At 54.2% G+C, this 21,492-nt stretch overlaps 1 protein-coding gene across 1 annotated transcript; it reads right to left on the bottom strand.

Moving 5' to 3' along the window:
• CPSF4L (cleavage and polyadenylation specific factor 4 like) lies at window positions 1,833-20,588 on the bottom strand. The gene is given in 8 exon segments (XM_018064031.1): window positions 1,833-1,849; window positions 2,685-2,777; window positions 6,540-6,642; window positions 6,644-6,675; window positions 8,208-8,258; window positions 8,611-8,808; window positions 12,593-12,697; window positions 20,558-20,588. Coding segments are annotated over 8 exon segments (630 nt in total).

Genomic DNA, 21,492 nt, shown 5'->3' with positions numbered 1-21,492 from the left:
TTAAAAAATGTAAGATGGGTGACATTCCCTTCCTTACCAAGCTGCCCCCTCCCCCCACCACATCTTAGGACCATTATGTATGAATAACTCAAGGGATCATTGGGCAGCAAAACAGGGCCTGAAAGATGTTTAACTTGTTAGCCTTTTAAAGAAAGAAAGTCTGTCTGGCAGGGGAAGCAAATACAGTAAGGTTGAGACCTTACAATTGGAACATTTGGTTTACCAGCCAAATTGCCCCACTCTCTCTTAATTCACCAAAACCTGAGTCTGGCTTCTTAACCTGCTGCTAACACCCCTCCCCTCGTCCTCAGCCCAGCAACAGCCCAGCCCCATCATCACTCACCCTGTAGCACAGGCCCCACTCCAGCACCTGAGCCCCAGGCAGTGGGCGGCCCCTGACTCATGGGGCCTCGTCTGAGGATGAGGAGGCAGGCACTCTTGTCAGGGAGCGGGGCTCGCAGGGTTCCCAGGCAGGAGGACGTATGGAACCCAGGGGCTGCTTGACAAGCTGCAGATAAAGTGAAGCCAGGAGAAAATACTGCAGAACGCCCCACCCCCACCCCGTGTACAGACACCCCCTGTGTACAGACACCCCCTGTGTACAGACACCCCCTGTGTACAGACACCCCCTGTGTACAGACACCCCGTGTACAGACAAGGCGGCTTTACACAGACGGCAGAGGGCCTGGCCAGGTGTTCAGGCTGTGAATGGCCTTGTTTTACAGCTTAATTGCCGAAAGCATCCCTTTGGATGGAAGTTAGAAATGCGCTTGTGAGTTCCCCAGTGCAGACGATCACATCCCCGCTGCCATCAGCTGTCCCACAGGGGACCAGCAGGGGTCGCCCTCCTCCCCTGCCAGCACCACCCCAGCCTAGCGCTCCGGAGGGAAGCCTCATGCCCAGTGGTGTCCAATTCTTTGGGACACCACGGACTGTGGCCCGCCAGGCTCCTCTGTCCATGGGATTTCCCAGGCAAGAATACTGCAGTGGGTTGCTATTTCCTTCTCCAAGGGATCTTCCCAGCCCAGGGATCGAACCCACGTCTCCTGTTTCTCCTGCACTTGCAGGCAGATTATCCACCACTGAGCCCCAAGGCGTAGCACTGGACACAGAACCCCTACTTAACAAGAGTTCAGCAGCTCCCCCAGCACCCATGCTCCCCATTTGGCCTCTGTCACACTTAACCAGCATCCAGCCATCCCCACCAGGGACCAGCAAGCATTTTCTATAGAAACCCAAACAGTAAATATTTTTGGCTTTGCAGGCCATCTGGTCTGTGTTGCAGCTACTCAACTCTGCCATCACGCCGTCGTAAGCGTGAGCACAGTCCTAGACAGGAAATGTAAATGATGAGCTTGGCCCCGTTCCAGTGGAACTATTTATAAGCGTTGGAATTTTCATGTCCATGTGTCAAAAAATACTACATTGGGTTTTTCTTTTTTTCTTCACAACCTTTAAAAAAAAGTCACCCTTAGGTTCCAGGCTGTACAGAAACAGAGGGCCTGATTCACCCCGCAGGCTGTGCTTTGCCGACTGGGGATTATCGTTCAGTTGCTCAGTTGTGTCCGATTCTGCAAGCCCACGGACTGCAGCGCTCCAGACCTCTCTGTCCTTACAGTCTCCTGGAGTTTGCTCAGACTCGTGACCCCGGATGCAGGCCCTCATTATCAAGGCTTGTTATCAGCGGGAGCAGCGTCAGTTCCCACGGGGACCAGCCACAAGCAGGGTGGCCCTGACGCAGAACAGCTCTAGACCACAAAGCCTCAGCTTGGCCGCAGGTTCCTTCATTAAAACCCACACGTGTGTTAATTGAGCCAAAGAGGGAGAGGGGCTCAGGGGCTGAGACGCTCTGCGGAAAGCAGAGATGACAGAGGTGCAAGGGGGTCTGGGAGGAAAGACCCCGTATGAGCACTTTTCCCGGGATGGGCATTCAGAGCAGATGGTGTGATAGTGAGAGCTTGTGGGAACAGTGCAGGGCTGGGGAGTCAGGGTTCCCCAGGGAGCTGCGTGCTGGGAAGGAGTGAGCGCGCTGCCCCCTTCCTGCCTGCACTCACCTTCAGGTAACTTGGGTTGAATGAAACATTCATCTTGGGACTGAAGGAGGCATGGCGAGACAGACAATCACAGCCTGGCTCTAAGCCCCCCTTCCTACCGCCGGCTCACTAACACCCCCTGCACCAGCCTGCTGCCCCGATTGCGTGTTCTCAGAACCCCACAGAGAAGAGCCTGAGCACTAACAGAGTTCAGCACGGCCAGCAGGACCAAGGAGAGGTGGGCACAGGAGGAGCCCCGCCCCGAGAACCTCAGGAGTGGATGCTGGCCAGACGCTTCACTCCCCACCTTGGGCCAGTGAAGGTACGGAAGGCTCTAGAAGCCAGAGTGGGCCCAGCACAGGGTGGGGGCGGGTCGGGGGTGGGGGTCGGGTTGGTCTCTCACACTTACTGTGCAAATTGGCATCTGGGTCCTTCCAGGCAGAACCCAGCTAAGTAGTTAATATACTTTGCCCTGCAGACATGTTGGTACTTACCCAGCAGACCTGCTGGGCAAAGAGAATGGCCAGACGGATCTTCTTTAGCAAGGGAAGCAGGGGGCAGAGCCCACAGGCCGCCTTAGGAAGGTGCGTCCCTCCCCTGCCAGGAGACACCCCCACATCCCCTGGAGCCCCCTTTCCATCAGGGCCTCACCGTGCTTGCAGAAACCTCGGTCGTACCACGGACAGTCCTGGGTCTTGAAGGCCGGCTTCACGTGGAGGAACGGACGTTCCTTGTTGCAGTCCCCTGAAAATCCCAGGAATCCTTGTGCACAAGCAGGCACGTCTTCAAGGTCACGTCCACCCTCCAGGAACAAGACTGCCCCTGCCCCTTGCATATAGGCCACTTGCCTGCCTTCTGGGGGTCAGCACTTTTTTGAGGACAGCAAGAAATTTCTCCTCCCTCCTGCAAGCTAAGAAAGGCGGATCCCACGCGTATTGGCTCACTGGGGCTTGGGTGTGAATTCCCTCATCTGGAGGAGGTGGGGCAGGGCCAGATGTTCAGAAGGAGGGACTGGAACTGAAGGTATTCAGAGGCTACTTGGGAGAAGGAACGAGGAGAGGTGGGGAAGAGGAGACCCCTAGCCAGCAGCTAGAGATCTGGGAAGACCCCGACCCTGCGTGGAGATGTTGCTCCTCTGTCCACGGGATTTCCCAGGCAAGATACTGGAGTGGGTTGCCAGGCCCTCCTCCAGGGGATCTTCCCGACCCAGGGATCGAACCTGCATCTCTTATGTCTCCCGCACTGGCAGGCGGGTTCTCTACCACTAGCGCCACCTGGGAAGCCCTGTACCATGGTTAAAGCTTCATCTCTGCGATGAAACCTATCATCCTTCCAGAACCTACATAGTTCTTTCTGGGGGAAATGCCGCAAGAGCAGAGCACTGCTTCAAAGTTGACACAGAGATGAAATAAACAGGACCCAGAGGGACACCTGTGGTCTCACGGAGCCTGTGCTGTGACCTGTCTGTCTGTGGCTCTGACCAAAACTCCTGGTTCCTAGGAGGAGCCAGCCTACTGGCACAGACCACCAGGAGTTTGGGGAGGGAGTCTAAGCCCGCTTAGCTTCCGCCAAGGCCCCAAGGGCTCTGAAGGGACCAAGAGGGAAGACTCAGCCCTTTTCTCACCTCATTCAAGCAGAGAACTAGGGAGTGTTTCCAATCTCATCCTCCTTAAAAGCCTACAGCTTATCAATGAAAGATCAGAAGGAGAAATTAAGGAAACAATCCCATTTACCACTCCATCTAAAAGAATAAAATACCCAGGAATAAACCTATCTAAAGAGGTGAAAGACTTGTAGTACTCAAAAAACTAGAAGATGCTGATGAAAGAAATCAACAATGATACAAGCTGATGGAAAGATATACTGTGTGCTTAGACTGGAGGAATCGGTAGTGTTAGAATGACTGTACTGCCCAAGGCAGGGGTCGCCCCGATGGCTCCGTGGTAAAGAATCCGCCTCCAATGCAGGAGACACAGGTTCAATCCCTGGGTCAGGAAGCTCTCCTGGAGGAGGAAATGGCAGCCCACTTCAGCACTCTTGCCTGAAAAATCCCATGGACAGAGAAGCCTGGCGGGCTACAGTCCACAGGGTTGCAAAGAGGTGGACGTGACTTAGCGACTCAGCACAGCACACAGCGCCCAAGGCAATCCGCAGACTCAACACAAGCCCTATCAAATTACCAATGCCACTTTTCACAGGATTTTTTTGTTTTATATCTATGTATGTGTGTATAATAGATAACCAACAGAGACCTACTGTATAGCATGGGGAACTGTACTCAGTATTTTTTAATAACATAATGGAAAAAGATCTGAAAAAAGTGTGTATATATATATATATATATAAATGAATCACTTTGCTGTACCCTGAAACTAACACAACATTGTAAATCAACTGTACTTAAGAAAAAAGAAAAAAGCCTGCAACTTAGCGCTTTCCAGGGCCAAAAGGAACACCACAATGTCAATTCCACTGGTTTCCAAACAGGTCTATTCTATACCTCGGGCTTCTGCAAAGCAAGGTCTCGCCTGAGCCCGAAGAACGCCATGGCTGCCCCAGAATTCAACCCCCGCCCTTTCGCAGTTCTCTCATTTCGCAAAGGAGGACACCGTGGCTCAGAGAGGAGAGACCCCGCGTCCACACTGTGTGCTTGCAGCTGTCCGCGTGGGCTCTCTGCACAGCGCTCCCTCTGGGCTCCAGCCTTCGGAAGAAGGGAGGTGACCCCCCTCCCCCCGACCCCGGGACTGGCGAGCAGGGGCAGAGGCGGCCTTTTCGGCGCCGCCCGGTGCGGCTGTCCGTTCCTCTGTCCGCCAGCAGGTGGCGCCCGCACCCCGCCTGCCGTCGGCCGGGCCGCAACGGCTGGTACGTTTGCGACGGGCACTCATCCACTTACAGGGCCAGGACCCCCGCTTCCTAGCTCCTTTCAGCGGCCCTTTCCCGCTGCTACATCTCCCCAACAATAGTTTTTAAGTAAAACTATTCCTTCCAGTAAGACCGATAATTACACTTCGATATGCACAGTATATCTAATAGAGATATTCATTCATTTGCTCCAAGAGCCAAAAAAGAAAAAAACCTGGCTTACACATCACAACCCTGGTGTCCACACAGGCCCTCACGCTGGGGATTGCTCCAGGGCAGACAGGGACCTGGTCCTGTTCCCAAGCCAGGCCCAGCACAGCCCCCAGTCCCCCAAGGAAACCAGGCAAGGTTAATTAAAAGAATAAAGAGTCGTTTAAGCTTATGACCAAGGGGGACCAGGCTCCGGATAAACTCGGTCCTTTCCTACAAGGAACGCAGCCCTCACGAACTGCGCCACTGGCCGGGAGGGGCAGGAAACAGGATTTGAGCCTGAGGGAAGCTCTTGTTGACCCTGAGAGGGGGCGCCTTCTTCCTGGATACCCAGGACTCCCCCGACCCCATCAACACTAACGAGGAACAGCTGCCCGCAGCCCGCTGACATCTCAAAGCCCAGCCGCCTGGCTCAGAGGTGTCCCTGGAGGCTGGCCCCTCTCCCTCCGAATCCCCCTTCCGAATACAGTGTGAAAACCACTGGACTAGATAATCCTTAAGGCTTCTTCCAGCTCTGAAAAGCACTGAACTGTGAAAGTTTATCGGGAAAGCTAAGGCCTGAAACCCATGCACAGATCCCGTTCTTAAAGGAGGCGGTGGCTTCCCCCTGCACGGCCCCTCGGACGACCAGAGAAAGATGGGTCAGAGGGAGGGGACACGCGGGTCCACAGCTGACCACACAAGGTCCCTGCAGGGGCCGAACTTCTGAAGCTTGTGACTGCCCCTTCAGTGACGCTGTGGTAGTTTAGTCGCTCAGTTGGGTCTGACTCTTTGCCGCTCCATGGACTGCCCCATCCTCTGTCCATGGGATTTCCCAGGCAAGAACACTGGAGTGGGTTGCCGTTTCCTTCTCCAGGGGATCTTCCCAACCCAGGAAACGAACCTGGGTCTCCTGCACTGCAGGGGGATTCTCTACTGACTGAGCTAGGACAGGAGCACCCAATCAGTGATGCCAGTTTTCCGTTTAGGGAAGCGATGTGAAGCTGTCTTCTGAAGGAAGTGAAAAATAGCGAGACAGTTGAAAGAGGAGGCAATGGGGCAGGTGCATCCAGCCTCACCGTGAAAGTGTGGGCTGTTTGGGAAACACTGGCTCCGACCCTCCCTGGGGCTCCAGATACTGCCTCCTTTCCAGACAGCCTGTGTGGCTGTGTGATTAGCCGGACAGGGCAGGGTAACAATTCGGCCTTTGATTCCCGCCCCACCCTCCCCTTCCCTGGGGCGGGGCGGGGGTGGGGAGGATGGGCTTCGTGTGCCTGAGTCTGGCAGGGCAGTGGAGCAGGGCTCAGAAGACAGGTCCGATTTTTCTAGAGGGTTGGAGAAGCAGGGTGGCCTGGGCTGCCACCTGGGATGCTCGAGACCTCCTTTGGGGGCCCTTCCCAAACCTCCTTCCCCTCCCTCGGGGCGGGGGGCAGCACAGGAAGGGGCATCGCCCACCGGACTTGAAGAAGTGGCCCTCGGGCATCCTGGCAACATCGTACTGGTGCAGGAACTTGCACTGGTCACCCTTCTTGCACGCCACCCGCTTCTCCCTGCCCCCCGCCTCGGTCGTGCCGCAACGGGCACAGCTTCCCTGGGGACCCAGAGCACCTGGCTGGGGGCTCCATGCACCCAGAGCCTGGCCCATCTCAGCCCTAGCAGGAGGTACTGGCGTCCCTTCCCCTGGCAGAGGCTAGAACTGGGGGCCAGAGATGGCTTAACAGCCCCCAGCCCTCTCTGCCCGACATGATGCTCTGGCCCTTCTCGAACCGCAAGAATGCCCCCCCACAAAGCACCCATCACACCCCATCCCCTCCAGCCTGACTTTGCAGGGGTGAGGCTGGGGGTAGGGGGGTGTATGGTTTCCAGCCCTGGTCTCTCCAGCCCCCAACCCAGCAAGGTCCCAGCACAAAGGAAGAACTCGTTAAGGGCCTGCGGAACCCATGTCTTAAAAAATAATACAAACGCTGTTTCCTGATTCCGGAGATCTAAGGTGGTGACGTGAGAGCCAACCTTGTAACAATTCAGAAGGAAATGGAAAGGTTATATTTCGCTCTTTGTCGGTCTTCGTTCAGGCTGTCTTGCCATCGGCAGGAAAGATACCCCTCAGTTTCTAAACAGGACCAGTGTTGTGCTGAGCCAACTCTCTGGTAGCATTTTTGGGGTGCTGGGGAGGTGTTCCTTCTGATGGTCTTACTCTCCACCTCTGGCCATTGGCTCACCTGGCTCTGACCTTTCAGACCTAAGAACACTTTTATTTCTTTGCAAGAGGGTATCTCTGTGAAACCCTGCTCTAGAGACTGGATGGACCAAGCTGAGGATTCAAAGCCTGGAGTAACCAACCAGTTCATTTCTCCTCCTCACCCCACTGTCCAGGGCTGCCCCAAACATAAACTAGTCACATGGCCACACGGGCTCCCGGTCCCCTGCCTGGCCTCCCAGCTTCCCCAGAGCAGAATCACTTGGATCCTAAAAGCAGGTCCTAAACTCATTCCGAGTTTCTCAACCCGGCTCTCTAGAGGAGACCCCCAAACCGGAGGCAAGGCTTCTGGGGGCAACTGGATTTCTACAGGAAGAGCCCATGAGTGGTTCAGAAGCCAAAAGATGGGAACCCCTGATTTATGTCAGCCCCCCCTCACAGAATGTCTTCACTGGGGGAGAGGGGTTTGGAAGAGTGCACGGTTGGGCCCCATTGGGGAGAGGGAGACATGTTTCTGAGACTGCAGCCTGAGCTTTCTTAGGACACAGGAATGGAGGGGGCCGCTGAACAGGTCCCAGATTAACTCAGAGGGTCAGGAAGGAAAACCCTCTCCTGGCCAGGGGAGAATTATGAACTCAGGGGCCTCCTGGGAGCAAACACGTGACACCCACAAACACTCCCACCTACAGCTGGGCAGAAAGAAGGGACTGTCTCCTTGCAGGCAGCCGTGCCTGCCCTAATGGATGCTATGCAGTCAGGGACATCCCTGGGAGGTGGTGGGTAGCCCCCTTGATGGCCCCACCCACTTGCCCTTTGCCCTGAGAATGAACTCATGCCCTTCCTACCTCCCCTTCCTCACGTGCAAATCCAGCACCCCAGTCCCAGCCAAGCTGAACCCTTGCCAGCCCTCACCTCTGCCCACTCACCTTTCTCACAGAGCCCTTTGGTGAAGAAGGTGCACAGAGCTATGCCCGACTCTGGGAGCGAAGAAGGCAGAAGGGACGCTGTGGCGGCCGGAGGGCCTTCAGTCCCTGCCCCCCGAGGCGTGGACCTCTAGGTGCTGGCCTCCGGGAACCAGCCTCTGGACTCAACAGCGCCCTGAACTCTGCAGTGGAGATGAAGGACTAGGGGCCCAAGGCCAGCCTGGCGCTCAGGCGGCCCGTGGGGTCGTCCCAGTTTCTTTCAATTGACCCCTCTAAGGTCTCTGCTTGACCAGCAGCCAGCCCCATTTTCTGGCTTCCTGGAGAGGATGTAAGGGGGGACGGGAGCTGCCTGAGAAGCAAGGGGCTATGCTGGGGGTCCCAGAAGGACAGGACGGTGGGCCCAAACCCTCCTCCACCTCCCTGGTGAGCAGCTGAGAGGAAGCTGGGGGTGGCAGGGGGGGTACCCGGGGTCCCGGCCACACTGTCTGTGGCCTGAAAATCAGCAGTCCAGTGCCCTTCTGCGTCTCCACGTCCTTCTCGAAGGCAAAGGCCAGCCACTCCAGCCCCACGATGACCTCCTGCACCCTTCGCCGCCCTGCTGAGGCTGCAGAAAGGCGCTCAGGCCTCCAAGGTGGACCTTATTATATAGCTCCTCGGAGTCCCTTAAAGGGCCAGGCTCTGCGGAGGCCCTCCACCCCGCCGTTTCCTGCTCCTGCCCCAAGCAGGGGCGCAGAGCCCAGGGCCCCACACTCCACCCAGGGAACACAAGACCCGAGCCCGATGCGCGCTGCTAGGGAGAGACGAGCGAGCCCCCCACACTTCTCGTCTGCAGGCTCCCAAACACGCAGATGTCCCCAAACCTGTGTTCAGGTGACTTTGTGGGGTTTTTTGGCTCAGCACCGGGTCTTGGTTGCAGCGTGTGGGCTCTAGTTCCCCGACCAAGGATCGAACCCAGGCCCCCTGCATCAGGAGCTCAGAGTCTTAGCCACTGGGCCGCCAGGGAAGTCCCCCGGGTTCACACTTTTCACGTGAAGGCACAGCCGCTGGTGTGAGCTGTGAGGAGAGTTGCACAAGCCAGGCCCAGCGAGGCTGCCTTAATGCTCTGATTCACAGGATCTGGAGCCTGGGAGCCGGAGGGCGAGGAGGTGGGGCGAGGGTGCGGCAGAATCAGGCCCCCGCCCTCGGGGACCCCTGACGCCCCTCCTCCGGCCTGAGTGACAAGCAGGAGCGAGCTCTTCACACGGGAGCAGGGAGAGAGGAGAAATCCGGGGGAATCGGAAATCTCTGAATGAATAGCGCTTTGTTCGCCCGGCACACAATCCCGAGCCGGCCGGGGCGGGCCGAGCGGGCCGCGGCCTCCCAGCCCGGATTCCGCGGGCCACCCGCGCGCCTCCCGCCCCTGAGAAAGCGCTTTGTACACGAAATCTCTATGCAAATGTTGTTTTATAATCACTACACCACCCCTGCCCCCAGGCCCGGGAGGTCTGCAGAGGCTCTCAAAGGAGCACTTGAGGACTCTCTAACCCGGGCCGGCCTCCACCTCCCGCCGCTCTGGACCCCGCGGCCTTCCCCGTCCACCGGGCTGAGGTCTCTCAGCGTTGCGGGGGAATGGACGCCCGCAGCACAGGCGCCCTCCTTGCTGAACAGAGCGGGCAAGGCCGGCAGCACCCCACAGGCCCGCAGCTGGGCCAACAGGACGGAGCCTGCTGGCTTTTGTTTCTGCGTGGCCTTCGCTCCCAGAGTTGTGGTTGTTGTTGTTTTGAACTCGGGTCAGAAAAGGAAACAGACGGAGAGATAGGCCCCTAGAGCCCCGGAGGGGAGGGGTGGGGCAGGGACAGGATCCAGGAGACTCCAGAGCTCGGGGCTCCTGCCAGCTGCACCCCCTGGAGGCAGAGGGCTGGGGTGGGGCTGTGGGAGGTGGGCTGAGGGTCCCTGGGGTCGGGGCCCTGCTTCTTTGGGCCCTAGCCACGGACATTGACCGGTGCCTCCAGAACACCTTCATCTGTGGACATGGGCTCATGGCGGGCTCCCTCCCGCCTACCTGGCAGGGAGGCGGGGACGTGGGGAGAAGAAAGACCCGGCAAAGCCAAGGGCACACCGCTGGGAAGATGGTTGGGGGGTTCACACCCAGGTCTCTCTCCATAAACACCCCAGAGCATCTCTGCCAGGAACTGGAGACCCCGAAACAGAGGACTGAGACCCTGCCTTCAGTCTAGGGGGAGACGTTCCCCGGCACAGGTCTCCCACAGCAGGACAGCAAGGCAAACAGAGGCACAGGTGCCAAGAGGGGCGCTTGCTGTTCAGGGCTGGGGAGGGGTGGGGGGGCTCTCAGAGGGGGGTCTGGTGACGATGGGGGAGGGGAGGGAATGTGTGGGGCGTCAGCAGTGTGAGAGCAGGGGCGGAGCACCATGGCAGGCCAAGGCAAGGTCAGGGCCTCGGTTTGGTGGAAGCCCTGGACCTGGAGCGCCTTTTAGGACTGTTCTGTTTTTTGTTTTAATCATGAAGCCCGTGGGGAGCTCGTTCAAGGCTAGGAGAGTCACCCACACAGCACCCTGGAGAACAGAGTGTCAGGAGACCACTTCGCGGATGGTACAAAATAACAATTATAGTCCTGGAGACGTCTTTGGGGGCGCCTCCTAGCACCTTGGTGGCCCGCAAAGACGTCATCATAAGGGCAGACAAGGAGACAGCCCCTCATCCACCCCCGCCCCGCCCTCCTCTCCTGGCCAAGGCCCCCCACTGCCCCCCACCCCCAGAAGGTGCACGCAGGGTGACACCGGTGGGGTCCCTCCTCCCCGGCCTTGCTGTGGTCAGTGCGGCGTCAGTGACAGCGCTGTGCACGCAGGCTGTGGGCTTCCCCAAGTCCCCCTGGAGTGGGCCACCCGGTCTCCTCCAGGAGGTTCCAAGTCCTCACCTCTCCTGCCTGTGGCTGTGACCTTATTTGGAAACTGGGTCTCCGCAGACACAGACGCAATTAAATTAAGGATCTCAAGGTGAGATCATCCTGGAATTCAGGTGAGTCCTAAACACAATGACAGGTGTCTTAGAAAAGAAGGCGACTGGAGACGTTGAGATGCAGAAAAGCCCCACAGAAGAAGCCTCGAGACGCCGGGAAGAGACGGGAGGCACCTGAGGGACCCCACGGAACAGGGGCTCCTCCTGCAGGGGCTCTGGAAGGAACCAACCTGTGAACCGCCACGTGTGTGCCAGGTGTGCCCAGCTGTGTCTGACTCCTCGCACCCCCTTGGACTGTAGCCCTCTGGGCTCCTCTGTCCATCTCCAGGCAAGAGTGGGTTGCCATTTCCTCCTCCAGGGGATCTTCCCCACCCAGGGATCCACCCTGCATCCTTGGCATCTCCCGCATTGGCAGGCGGGTTCTTTATCACTGCACCACCTGGGGAGCCCTTTGACACCTCAACAGTGAGAGTGAATTTCTGTTGCTTTAAGCCACCGCTTTTGTGGCCATTTGTTACAGCTGCTTCAGGAAACATCTTCCCACCTAGAGACTGAGCTTCCGCAATTCCTGCCCTTTTTACGGAGGCGCAGATAAGCATGCAGACAAGTTGGGTGATTGGCAAGGTCCCACAGCTAATGAGCATCACAGCTGGGAGCTGGGGGACTTCCCTGGTGGTTCAGAGTTTAAGACTCCGCACTTTAGGGAGCAAAGATCACGCATGCCACGCAGACAAGAAAAAAGTAAAGAAAAACTTGGACATGACCTAAATATCCATCAATCAGTCTGCCTGGTTGAAAAATTATTTTTTAAAAAAAGAAGAGGAATTGAGAGTCAGATCTGGAGGTCTCCCATCTGGCAGGCCCTTCGCATCTTCTCTATCTCAGAACTGGGGAGCTGCCCACCCCGCACCCCCATTTATATTCCTCCCTCAGGGTTCTGGAGTGGACCATGGATCATGCAAGGATAAAAAGCCAGCCCCAGACCAGGGGAACCCTGGCAACAGCTGGGGGCGGGGGCTGGGGTGGGGGTGGGGGGAGCTCTGGCATGTCCCCTCTGTAACCTCCCATCTCCTCTTCTGTGCCCTGGAGCTGATCCCCCAGCATTTGTGTTTTCATTTATTAATTAATTCATGGCTGCAAAGTAGACGTGCAAATCACTGTACAAACAGTGGTGTTCATTTTTAATCACCATCATTACGAGCTTCTCGTTGAACTCAGACTGTGGATTTCCTGAGCCATCAGCCCCACGCTCCTTTCCATTTATGAACGTACAGCTCTGAAAAGCAGGGGCTTCAGGGGCTCTGCAGTTCTCCTGGAACTGGCCGAGGTCATGGAGGTCGTGAGCTCTGCCAGGCCTGGGATGGGTCCCAGCCGGGGCTTTTTTGGGTAGCGTGTGGCCACACACCCCCTGGGTACCCATGCATCTGCCTTACCCCCCACTCGAACGCTAGCACTGGCATCGGGCAGGTCAGGGTTCACACCTTGGTTCTGTGGGTCCCCAGCCTGCTGTCCCAGGCCACCTCTCTGAACCTCAGATTCTGCGTCAGTAAAAGGGCGTGGGTCACATCTGGCGTGACCTCCAGGGGAACTGAGGTTGGTGAGAAGTCCACGTGGATGCCTGACACAGCAGATAGGTGCTGACCCGATGTTTAAGGGCCCAGGTGTCCCGCTCCCAGGTCCCTGGGGCCACCCTTCTCCAAATTTATTATTCCGTCCAGCCCCTGATAAAAGGTTCTTCGGGGTGGGGGCAGGAGACTCCACGCCGTGCAGGTGTTGCTGGAGGGGCTCTATGTCCAGTAGGGATGGGCCTGGCTGCTGGAGAGCTGTTGGGGGAGGGCAGAGGGCAGAGGAAGCGCCACCCACCCCCCTCCGCCGTGACCCTCAGCTGCTGCTCTGGGCCAGGAACAGTGGACCCATGTGCCCTGTCCCTTTGCTGCTCTTTGTGCCCGAGATGCCACTTGGCGGGGACAGCTGTTGGTCTCACAAGAGCCACTGGACGTGCAGGGCAGGGATGTCCAACAGCCGGGACGGTCCTGCTGTGTCCCTGCCCCGGAGCTTGGCCTCTGGGAGCCCACGGTTCTAGGAAATCTGCTCTGGGTGGGGCATCCCCTTCCCCCAGGGGCGCAGACCCAGTAACAGGGCTGCTGACCCTCCCACGTTGCTCATCACAGCCTCCTCCAGTCTTCTGCAACCGCTCAAGTGGCTTCTACCCATTTTGCAGATAAACCAAGGCCCAGAGAGGTGAAGCAACCGCTTAAAGCTCATGCAGCAAGTGGGTGTCAGAATGGGAATCTAGACTCCTGACTGTGTGTGTGTGTGTGTGTGTGTGTGTGTGTGTGTGTGTGTGTGTGTGTTAGTGGCTCAGGCGTGTCTGACTCTGTGACCCCATCGACTGTAGCCTGCCCGGTTCCTCTGTCATGGGATTCTCCAGGCGAGAATACTAGAGTGGGTTGTGATTTCCTCCTCCAGGAGATCTTCCTGACCCAGGGAACAAATCTGCATCACAGGCAGATTCTTTACCGTCTGAGCCACCAGGGAAGCACAGACTCCTAACTATTGAACCTACTTCAGTCAGTTCAGTTCAGTTCAGTTCAGTCACTCAGTCATGTCCAACTCTTTGTGACCCCATGAATCACAGCACGCCAGGACTCCCTGTCCATCACCATCTCCCGGAGTTCACTCAGACTCACGTCCATCGAGTCCGTGATGCCATCCAGCCATCTCATCCTCTGTCGTCCCCTTCTCCTCCTGCCCCCAATCGCTCCCAGCATCAGAGTCTTTTCCAGTGAGTCAACTCTTCGCATGAGGTGGCCAAAGTACTGGAGCTTCAGCTTTAGCATCATTCCTTCCAAAGAAATCCCAGGGCTGATCTCCTTCAGAATGGACTGGTTGGATCTCCTTGCAGTCCAAGGGACTCTCAAGAGTCTTCTCCAACACCACAGTTCAAAAGCACCAACCTACATACTGGACTACAAACCCCAGGGAGAAAGCCATTTGTTCACATCTACAGTTGAAAAGAACCAGTGCTCGCTGGCTTGGGTGAGCTTCCCAAAGACTGCCAGCTCCGTCTGCATGACCTCAAGCTCCTCCAGTCAACAAAACTGAAGTTCAAGAAAGGCATCCCCCACCCCATCCAGGCTGGTAAGACTACTAAGACCTCCGTGACCCAAGGCTGTGCCTATGGGCTGGCATGTGGATTGTACTTCTAGCCTGAGAGTCAAAGAAACAGGACATCTGGGGCACAGGGACTCAGTCCCAGCCCAGGGAATGTCCCAATAGCTTATCTCTTCCAATGAGAGAGAGAGAGAGACTGAGATTTGAAGGTACTACACTGCTGGCTCTGAGGTTGAGGGTGGAGGCGCAAGCCAAGAAAGCAGCCTCTAAAAGTTGGAAGAGGTGAAAAAATGAATTCTCCCCTGGAACGCCCAGAGGGAAGGCAGCCCTGCCAGAACCTTGATCCTAGCTCAGTGAAGGCCCTTTCTAACCTCCAGAACTGTGAGACTATACGTGTGTGTTGGGCTCCCAGGTGGTACCAGGGGCAAAGAATCTGCCTGCCAAAGAAGGAGATGCAAATGACTGGGGTTCGACCCCTGGGTCGGGAAGATCCCCTGGAGGAGGAAACGGCAACCCCCTCCTGGATTCTTGCCTGGGAAATCCCATGGACAGAGGAGCCTGGCGGGCTACAGTCCATGGGGCCGCAGAGAGTCAGACACTGAAGCCACTGAGCGGGCACACATCTGATACAGTAACAACATGGAAACACAGACAGACAGGAAACCTGTCGGTAACAGGCAGCGGAATCCTACGAGGCAGGACACAGAGGGACTGGGGAAGAAGACCACCTTGGTCTCACCTGGGCAGCAAGGACGGGGCCCAGGAGGCCATGAAACGGAGGCGAGGCAGGCAGTAAAGGATGGGATTCCCAGCAGCAGCACACAGGCGGATCCGCTTCTGGCCCTGTGCGGCTGGATCTGGCTCTCCGGCTCTTGCGAGACTTTCAAGGAGCTGGGACAAAAAAACAGACCAAAGAAGGGACTTCCCTGGCAGTCCAGTGGTTAGGACTCTGAGCTCCGGGCTGAGGAGCAGGGGTTCAATTCCTGGCCAGGGAGCTAAGACCTCACATGCTGTGTGCGGCAACAAAAAAACAAACCGACAGACAAATCCCCCAAAAAAGTCAAGGAGCTGGGAACTCGGGAAGGGTCTTGAACCTGAGGCCTTGGGAGTCACGGAAGGAGCCGCCTTTGCAGCCTTGGGTGTGCTCAAGTGTCGAGAGTCACAATAGACCGTAATTGTGAGCAAGGTTCTAGTATCTAGTTCCCACATCTGGAGGGACGCTCCTGCACCCCTCACCCTCACTCAGGGGAGGAAGAGGAAGGTTTCTGTAGAACACAGGCCGCCAGCTGGTCGCAGACACCATGATGGATGAGTCCTCCCTGGCCCGGCCTGGTGCACTCACTTTGATGGATGGGGGCCAAGGTCACAGGTTCGATCTGCCTTTGGGTCGTTGAGTCCAGACGACAAAGTCCATTTTCATCACCAAAGACTGCCCTCTGGTCTGTTATCTCCAAATGATTCTTGGGTCACGCGGCAGACAGACTGGGTGCAGATGGAAAAAACCCTCCAGCCCTGACTGTTGACAGGGAGTCAATGGTGCCCACTTTGTGTGCAAAGCCCAGGGGGTGTGGGTGGCAGGAGTGTGCGAGCAGAGGGCAGCCGCTCCTCCCCACTGCCAGCCTGGACGAAGCATCCTGACCCCCGGGTGGGGGGCTGGGGAAGAAGGCAGGGCCGCGGGCAGCAGGGGGTTGGGGCGGAGAACCTCGCCCACGCTGACCTTCCTGCCTGTCAGACAATCGTCAAACCCACCCAGCTGCCCTGGCCTGTGTTACTCCTTGGCTTGGCCTTGAATTCCATCTCTGGTCCAGGACGGCCCATCTAGATAAGCAGCTCCAGACACATGGGGAGTCACCCCCATCAGCTCGGGACCCACGGATAGGGCATACACAGCAGACACTTATTTTTCTCAGTTTGGGAGGCTGGAAGTCCAAGGTGAAAGTCCCACCTCGGTCGGCTTTTGCTGAAGTCTCTTTGGCCGGCTTCTCACTGTGTGTGTCTTCACATGTGGATAGAGAGTGAGCTCTGGGCTCTGCTCTTATCAAGACACTAGCTTTATCGCAGACTGGCCTTCCCTGGTGGCTCAGATGGTAAAGAATCTGCCTGCAATGCAGGAGACTTGGGTCCGATCCCTGGGTTGGGAAGCTCCCCTGGAGAAGGGAATAGCAACCCACTGCAGTATTCTTGCCTAGAAAATGCCATGGACAGACCATAGTGTCACAAAGAGTTGGACACAGCTGAGCAACTAACTAAGATGGTAGGTGTTGCAGGAGGGCATCAGAGGGCAGACACACTGAAACCATACTCACAGAAAACTAGTCATTCTAATCACACTAGGACCACTGTCTTGTCTAACTCAATGAAACCAAGCCATGCCTGCAGGGCAACCCAAGACGGGCGGGTCATGGTGGAGAGGTCTGACAGAATGTGGTCCACTGGAGAAGGGAATGGCAAGCCACTTCAGTATTCTTGATTGAGAACCCCATGAACAGTATGAAAAGGCAAAATGATAGGTGCCCAATATGCTACTGGAGATCAGTGGAGAAATAACTCCAGAAAGAATGAAGGGATGGAGCCAAAGCAAAAACAATACCCAGTTGTGGATGTGACTGGTGATAGAAGCAAGATCCAATGCTATAAAGAGCAATATTGCACAGGAACCTGGAATGTCAGGTCCATGAATCAAGGCAAATTGGAAGTGGTCAAACAAGAGATGGCAAGGGTGAACGTCGACATTCTAGGAATCAGCGAACTAAAATGGACTGGAATGGGTGAATTTAACTCAGATGACCATTATATCTACTACTGCGGGCAGGAATCCCTCAGAAGAAATGGAGTAGCCATCATGGTCAACAAAAGAGTCCGAAATGCAGTACTTGGATGCAATCTCAAAAACGACAGAATCTCTGTTCGTCTCCAAAGCAAACCATTCAATATCAGAGTAATCCAAGTCTATGCCCCAACCAGTAACACTGAAGAAGCTGAAGTTGAATGGTTTTATGAAGACCTACAAGACCTTTTAGAACTAACACCCAAAAAAGATGTCCTTTTCATTATAGGGGACTGGAATGCAAAAGTAGGAAGTCAAGAAACACCTGGAGTAACAGGCAAATTTGTCCTTGGAATGCAGAATGAAGCCGGGCAAAGACTAATAGAGTTTTGCCAAGAAAATGCACCGGTCATAGCAAATACTCTCTTCCAACAACGCAAGAGAAGACTCTATACATGGACATCACCAGATGGTCAACACCGAAATCAGACTGATTATATTCTTTGCAGCCAAAGATGGAGAAGCTCTATATAGTCAACAAAAACAAGAGACTGTGGCTCAGATCATGAACTCCTTATTACCAAATTCAGACTCAAATTGAAGAAAGTAGGGAAAACCACTAGACCATTCAGGTATGACCTAAATCAAATCCCTTATGATTATACATTGGAAGTGAGAAATAGATTTAAGGGCCTAGATCTGATAGATAGAGTGCCTGATGAACTATGGAATGAGGTTCATGACATTGTACAGGAGACAGGGATCAAGACCATCCCCATGGAAAAGTAATGCAAAAAAGCAAAATGGCTGTCTGGGGAGGCCTTACAAATAGCTGTGAAAAGAAGAGAGGCAAAAAGCAAAGGAGAAAAGGAAAGATATAAGCATCTGAATGCAGAGTTCCAAAGAATAGCAAGAAGAGATAAGAAAGCCTTCTTCAGCGATCAATGCAAAGAAATAGAGGAAAACAAGAGAATGGGAAAGACTAGAGATCTCTTCAAGAAAATTAGACATACCAAGGGAGCATTTCATGCAAAGATGGGCTTGATAAAGGACAGAAATGGTATGGACCTAACAGAAGCAGAAGATATTAAGAAGAGGTGGCAAGAATACACAGAAGAACTGTACAAAAAAGATCTTCACGACCCAGATAATCATGATGATGTGATCACTCATCTAGAGCCAGACATCTTGGAATGTGAAGTCAAGTGGGCCTTAGAAAGCATCACTACAAACAAAGCTAGTGGAGGTGATGGAATTCCAGTTGAGCTGTTTCAAATCCTGAAAGATGATGCTGTGAAAGTGCTGCACTCAATATGCCAGCAAATTTGGAAAACTCAGCAGTGGCCACAGGACTGGAAAGGTCAGTTTTCATTCCAATTCCAAAGAAAGGCAATGCAAAAGAATGCTCAAACTACCGCACCTTTGCACTCATCTCACATGCTAGTAAAGTAATGCTCAAAATTCTCCAAGACACGCTTCAGCAATACATGAACCGTGAACTCCCTGATGTTCAAGCTGGTTTTAGAAAAGGCAGAGGAACCAGAGATCAAATTGCCAACATCTGCTGGATCATGGAAAAAGCAAGAGAGTTCTAGAAAAATACCTACTTCTGCTTTATTGACTATGCCAAAGCCTTTGACTGTGTGGATCACAATAAACTGTGGAAAATTCTGAAAGAGATGGGAATACCAGACCACCTAACCTGCCTCTTGAGAAATCTGTATGCAGGTCAGGAAACAACAGTTAGAACTGGACATGGAACAACAGACTAGTTCCAAATAGGAAAGGGAGTACGTCAAGGCTGTATATTGTCACCCTGCTTATTTAACTTCTATGCAGAGTACATCATGAGAAACGCTGGACTGGAAGAAACACAAGCTGGAATCAAGATTGCCGGGAGAAATATCAATAACCTCAGATATGCAGATGACACCACCCTTATGGCAGAAAGTGAAGAGGAGCTAAAAAGCCTCTTGATGAAAGTGAAAGATGAGAATGAAAAAGTTGGCTTAAAGCTCAACATTCAGAAAAAGAAGATCATGGCATCCGGTCCCATCACTTCATGGGAAATAGATGGGGAAACAGTGGAAACAGTGTCAGACTTTTTTTGGGGGGGCTCCCAAATCACTGCAGATGGTGACTGCAGCCATGCAATTAAAAGACGCTTACTCCTTGGAAGAAAAGTTATGACCAACCTAGATAGTATATTCAAAAGCAGAGACATTACTTTGCCGACTAAGGTCCGTCTAGTCAAGGCTATGGTTTTTCCGGTAGTCATGTATGGATGTGAGAGTTGGACTGTGAAGAAGGCTGAGCGCCGAAGAATTGATGTGTTTGAACTGTGGTGTTGGAGAAGACTCTTGAGAGTCCCTTGGACTGCAAGGAGATCCAACCAGTCCATTCTGAAGGAGATCAGCCCTGGGATTTCTTTGGAAGGACTGATGCTAAAGCTGAAGCTCCAGTACTTTGGCCACTTCATGGGAAGAATTGACTCATTGGAAAAAACTCTGACGCTGGGAGGGATTGAGGGCAGGAGGAGAAGGGGACAACAGAGGATGAGATGGCTGGATGGCATCACGGACTCAATGGACGTGAGTCTGAGTGAACTCTGGGAGTTGGTGATGGACAGGGAGGCCTGGCGTGCTGCGATTCATGGGGTCGCAAAGAGTCGGACACGACTGAGCGAGTGAACTGAGCTGAGCAACTAACGCACACACACCCAACTCTTCTGACCTCATCTAAGCCTGATCATCCCCCCAAGGCCCCACTTCCTGATAACCACCCGCTCCGTGCAGCCACCTTTTAATACACCTCAAATCTGACCCCAGGATGAGAAATCAGAAAACCACCTCCATGGGACTGCTACTCGGAGAAGACCCTCAGAGTTCCCTGTTACTGGCTAAGATGAAGAGCCAGCTTTCTGAATTAAAGTAGGTAACAAGATGCAAGTATGTCCATCTCCCTCCCAGAAGGCTCCATAAACATTTTTATACTTTGAATTAAAAAAAAAAAAAAGTGACCTAAAAACCTTTTTAAGTTGGGATTTTTTTTTCCTTTACTTTTTATTTATTTTCACTTTTGATCTTCACTGTGTCTTTGAGGGGAGGTGCTGTGCTGGGCCTTCGTTGCTCCCTGGGCTGCTCTCTACCGGCTGCGAGCAGGGCCTGCCCTTCTTTGTGGTCCAGGCTTCTCATTGCATAGGCTTTAGGACAGGCGGGCTCAGTAGCTGTGGATTTTGGCCGCTAGAGCCCAGGCTCAATAGTTGTGGCACACGGGCTTAGCTGCTTCTTGGTACGTGGGATTTCCCCAGACCCGGGATCGAACACCTGCCTTCTACATTGACGGGCAGGTTCTTCACCACTGAGCCATCAGGGAAGGCCCTGGCCTTTATTTATTATTTTTTTAAAAAAGAGAATTCCCTGGCGGTCCAGTGGAACCACCTGGCACTTTCACTGCAATGGGCCAAGAAAAAGAAAAGGTATCCCACCACTCTGATAAGAGCTGTGGTTTTCATTACCGAGGGGATGTTCAGCAATGTCGGGGGCCATTTTGGACCGACGTGGGGCATGGGTGGCTGGGGATACTCCCAGCATGCAGTGGGCAGAGGCCAGGGACTCACCTGGCTCACCTGCTCACATCCCCACGGGGCGCAGGATGGCTCCCGACAACGAAGAAGGATCCAGGCCCCCACGTGCCCACAGTGCTGAGGCTGAGAAATCCCGCTCTGTCTGGAAGAATCGAAACTACCTCTCTCGGATGAATGATTGGGTGGTTTGGGCCTGGCCCTATCCATAGAGTTGGTTTTATTGATCTGTGCCTTGGCATCAAGCCCTTAAGCAGACACGCAGAGATGGCGTTTGCGTGACTGAATGTGTTAGGAGGCTGTTTGCTTTTTTCTTTTTAACTTTTTATCTTCTGTTGGGGTATAGCCAGTTAGCCGTGTTGAGATAGTTCCAGGTGAACAGTGAAGGGACGCAGCCATACAGATACGTTTCCATTCTGTTCCGAGACTGTACTGGGGACACTGGCTGCAGCCCTGCCCTCTTATCTCACCAGAACCCCTCTCAGAAAGAACTTAGTGTCAGAAAAAGCCGATTCTGGAATTGTTCCAACCGCGTGGCCTTTGTGAGTCTCGAACCGGGGGGATTTCCCTCTTCGCTTTGACTGGTAGGAAGCTCAGAGCCCGCTCTGCAGTAGTGCACTTCTATGTTCCACCCTCTTGGTTCAGTTTGTTCCAGCCTAGTTTTTTCTCTGATCTATTTTTATCCCATTGTATTTTACATATTTTTGTAAGCTGCCTCTAATTCCTTGGAGGAACAAAGCAGGATTAAAAAAAAAAAAACCCACAAAATTCAGCAGGGCCCAGTGGCCTTGGCTTTTTTTTTTAAACATATATAACATAGTGAGTGTCACTTCAGTGTTGGAGATCCCGGGAAGGTAGCTCTCCGGCTC

Source organism: Capra hircus, chromosome 19 (assembly GCF_001704415.2).
Source record: "Capra hircus breed San Clemente chromosome 19, ASM170441v1, whole genome shotgun sequence".
Classification (NCBI taxonomy): Eukaryota; Metazoa; Chordata; class Mammalia; order Artiodactyla; family Bovidae; genus Capra; species Capra hircus.
The sequence above is the reverse complement of the archived record's forward strand: the minus strand, read 5'-3'. Positions and strand labels throughout refer to the sequence as shown.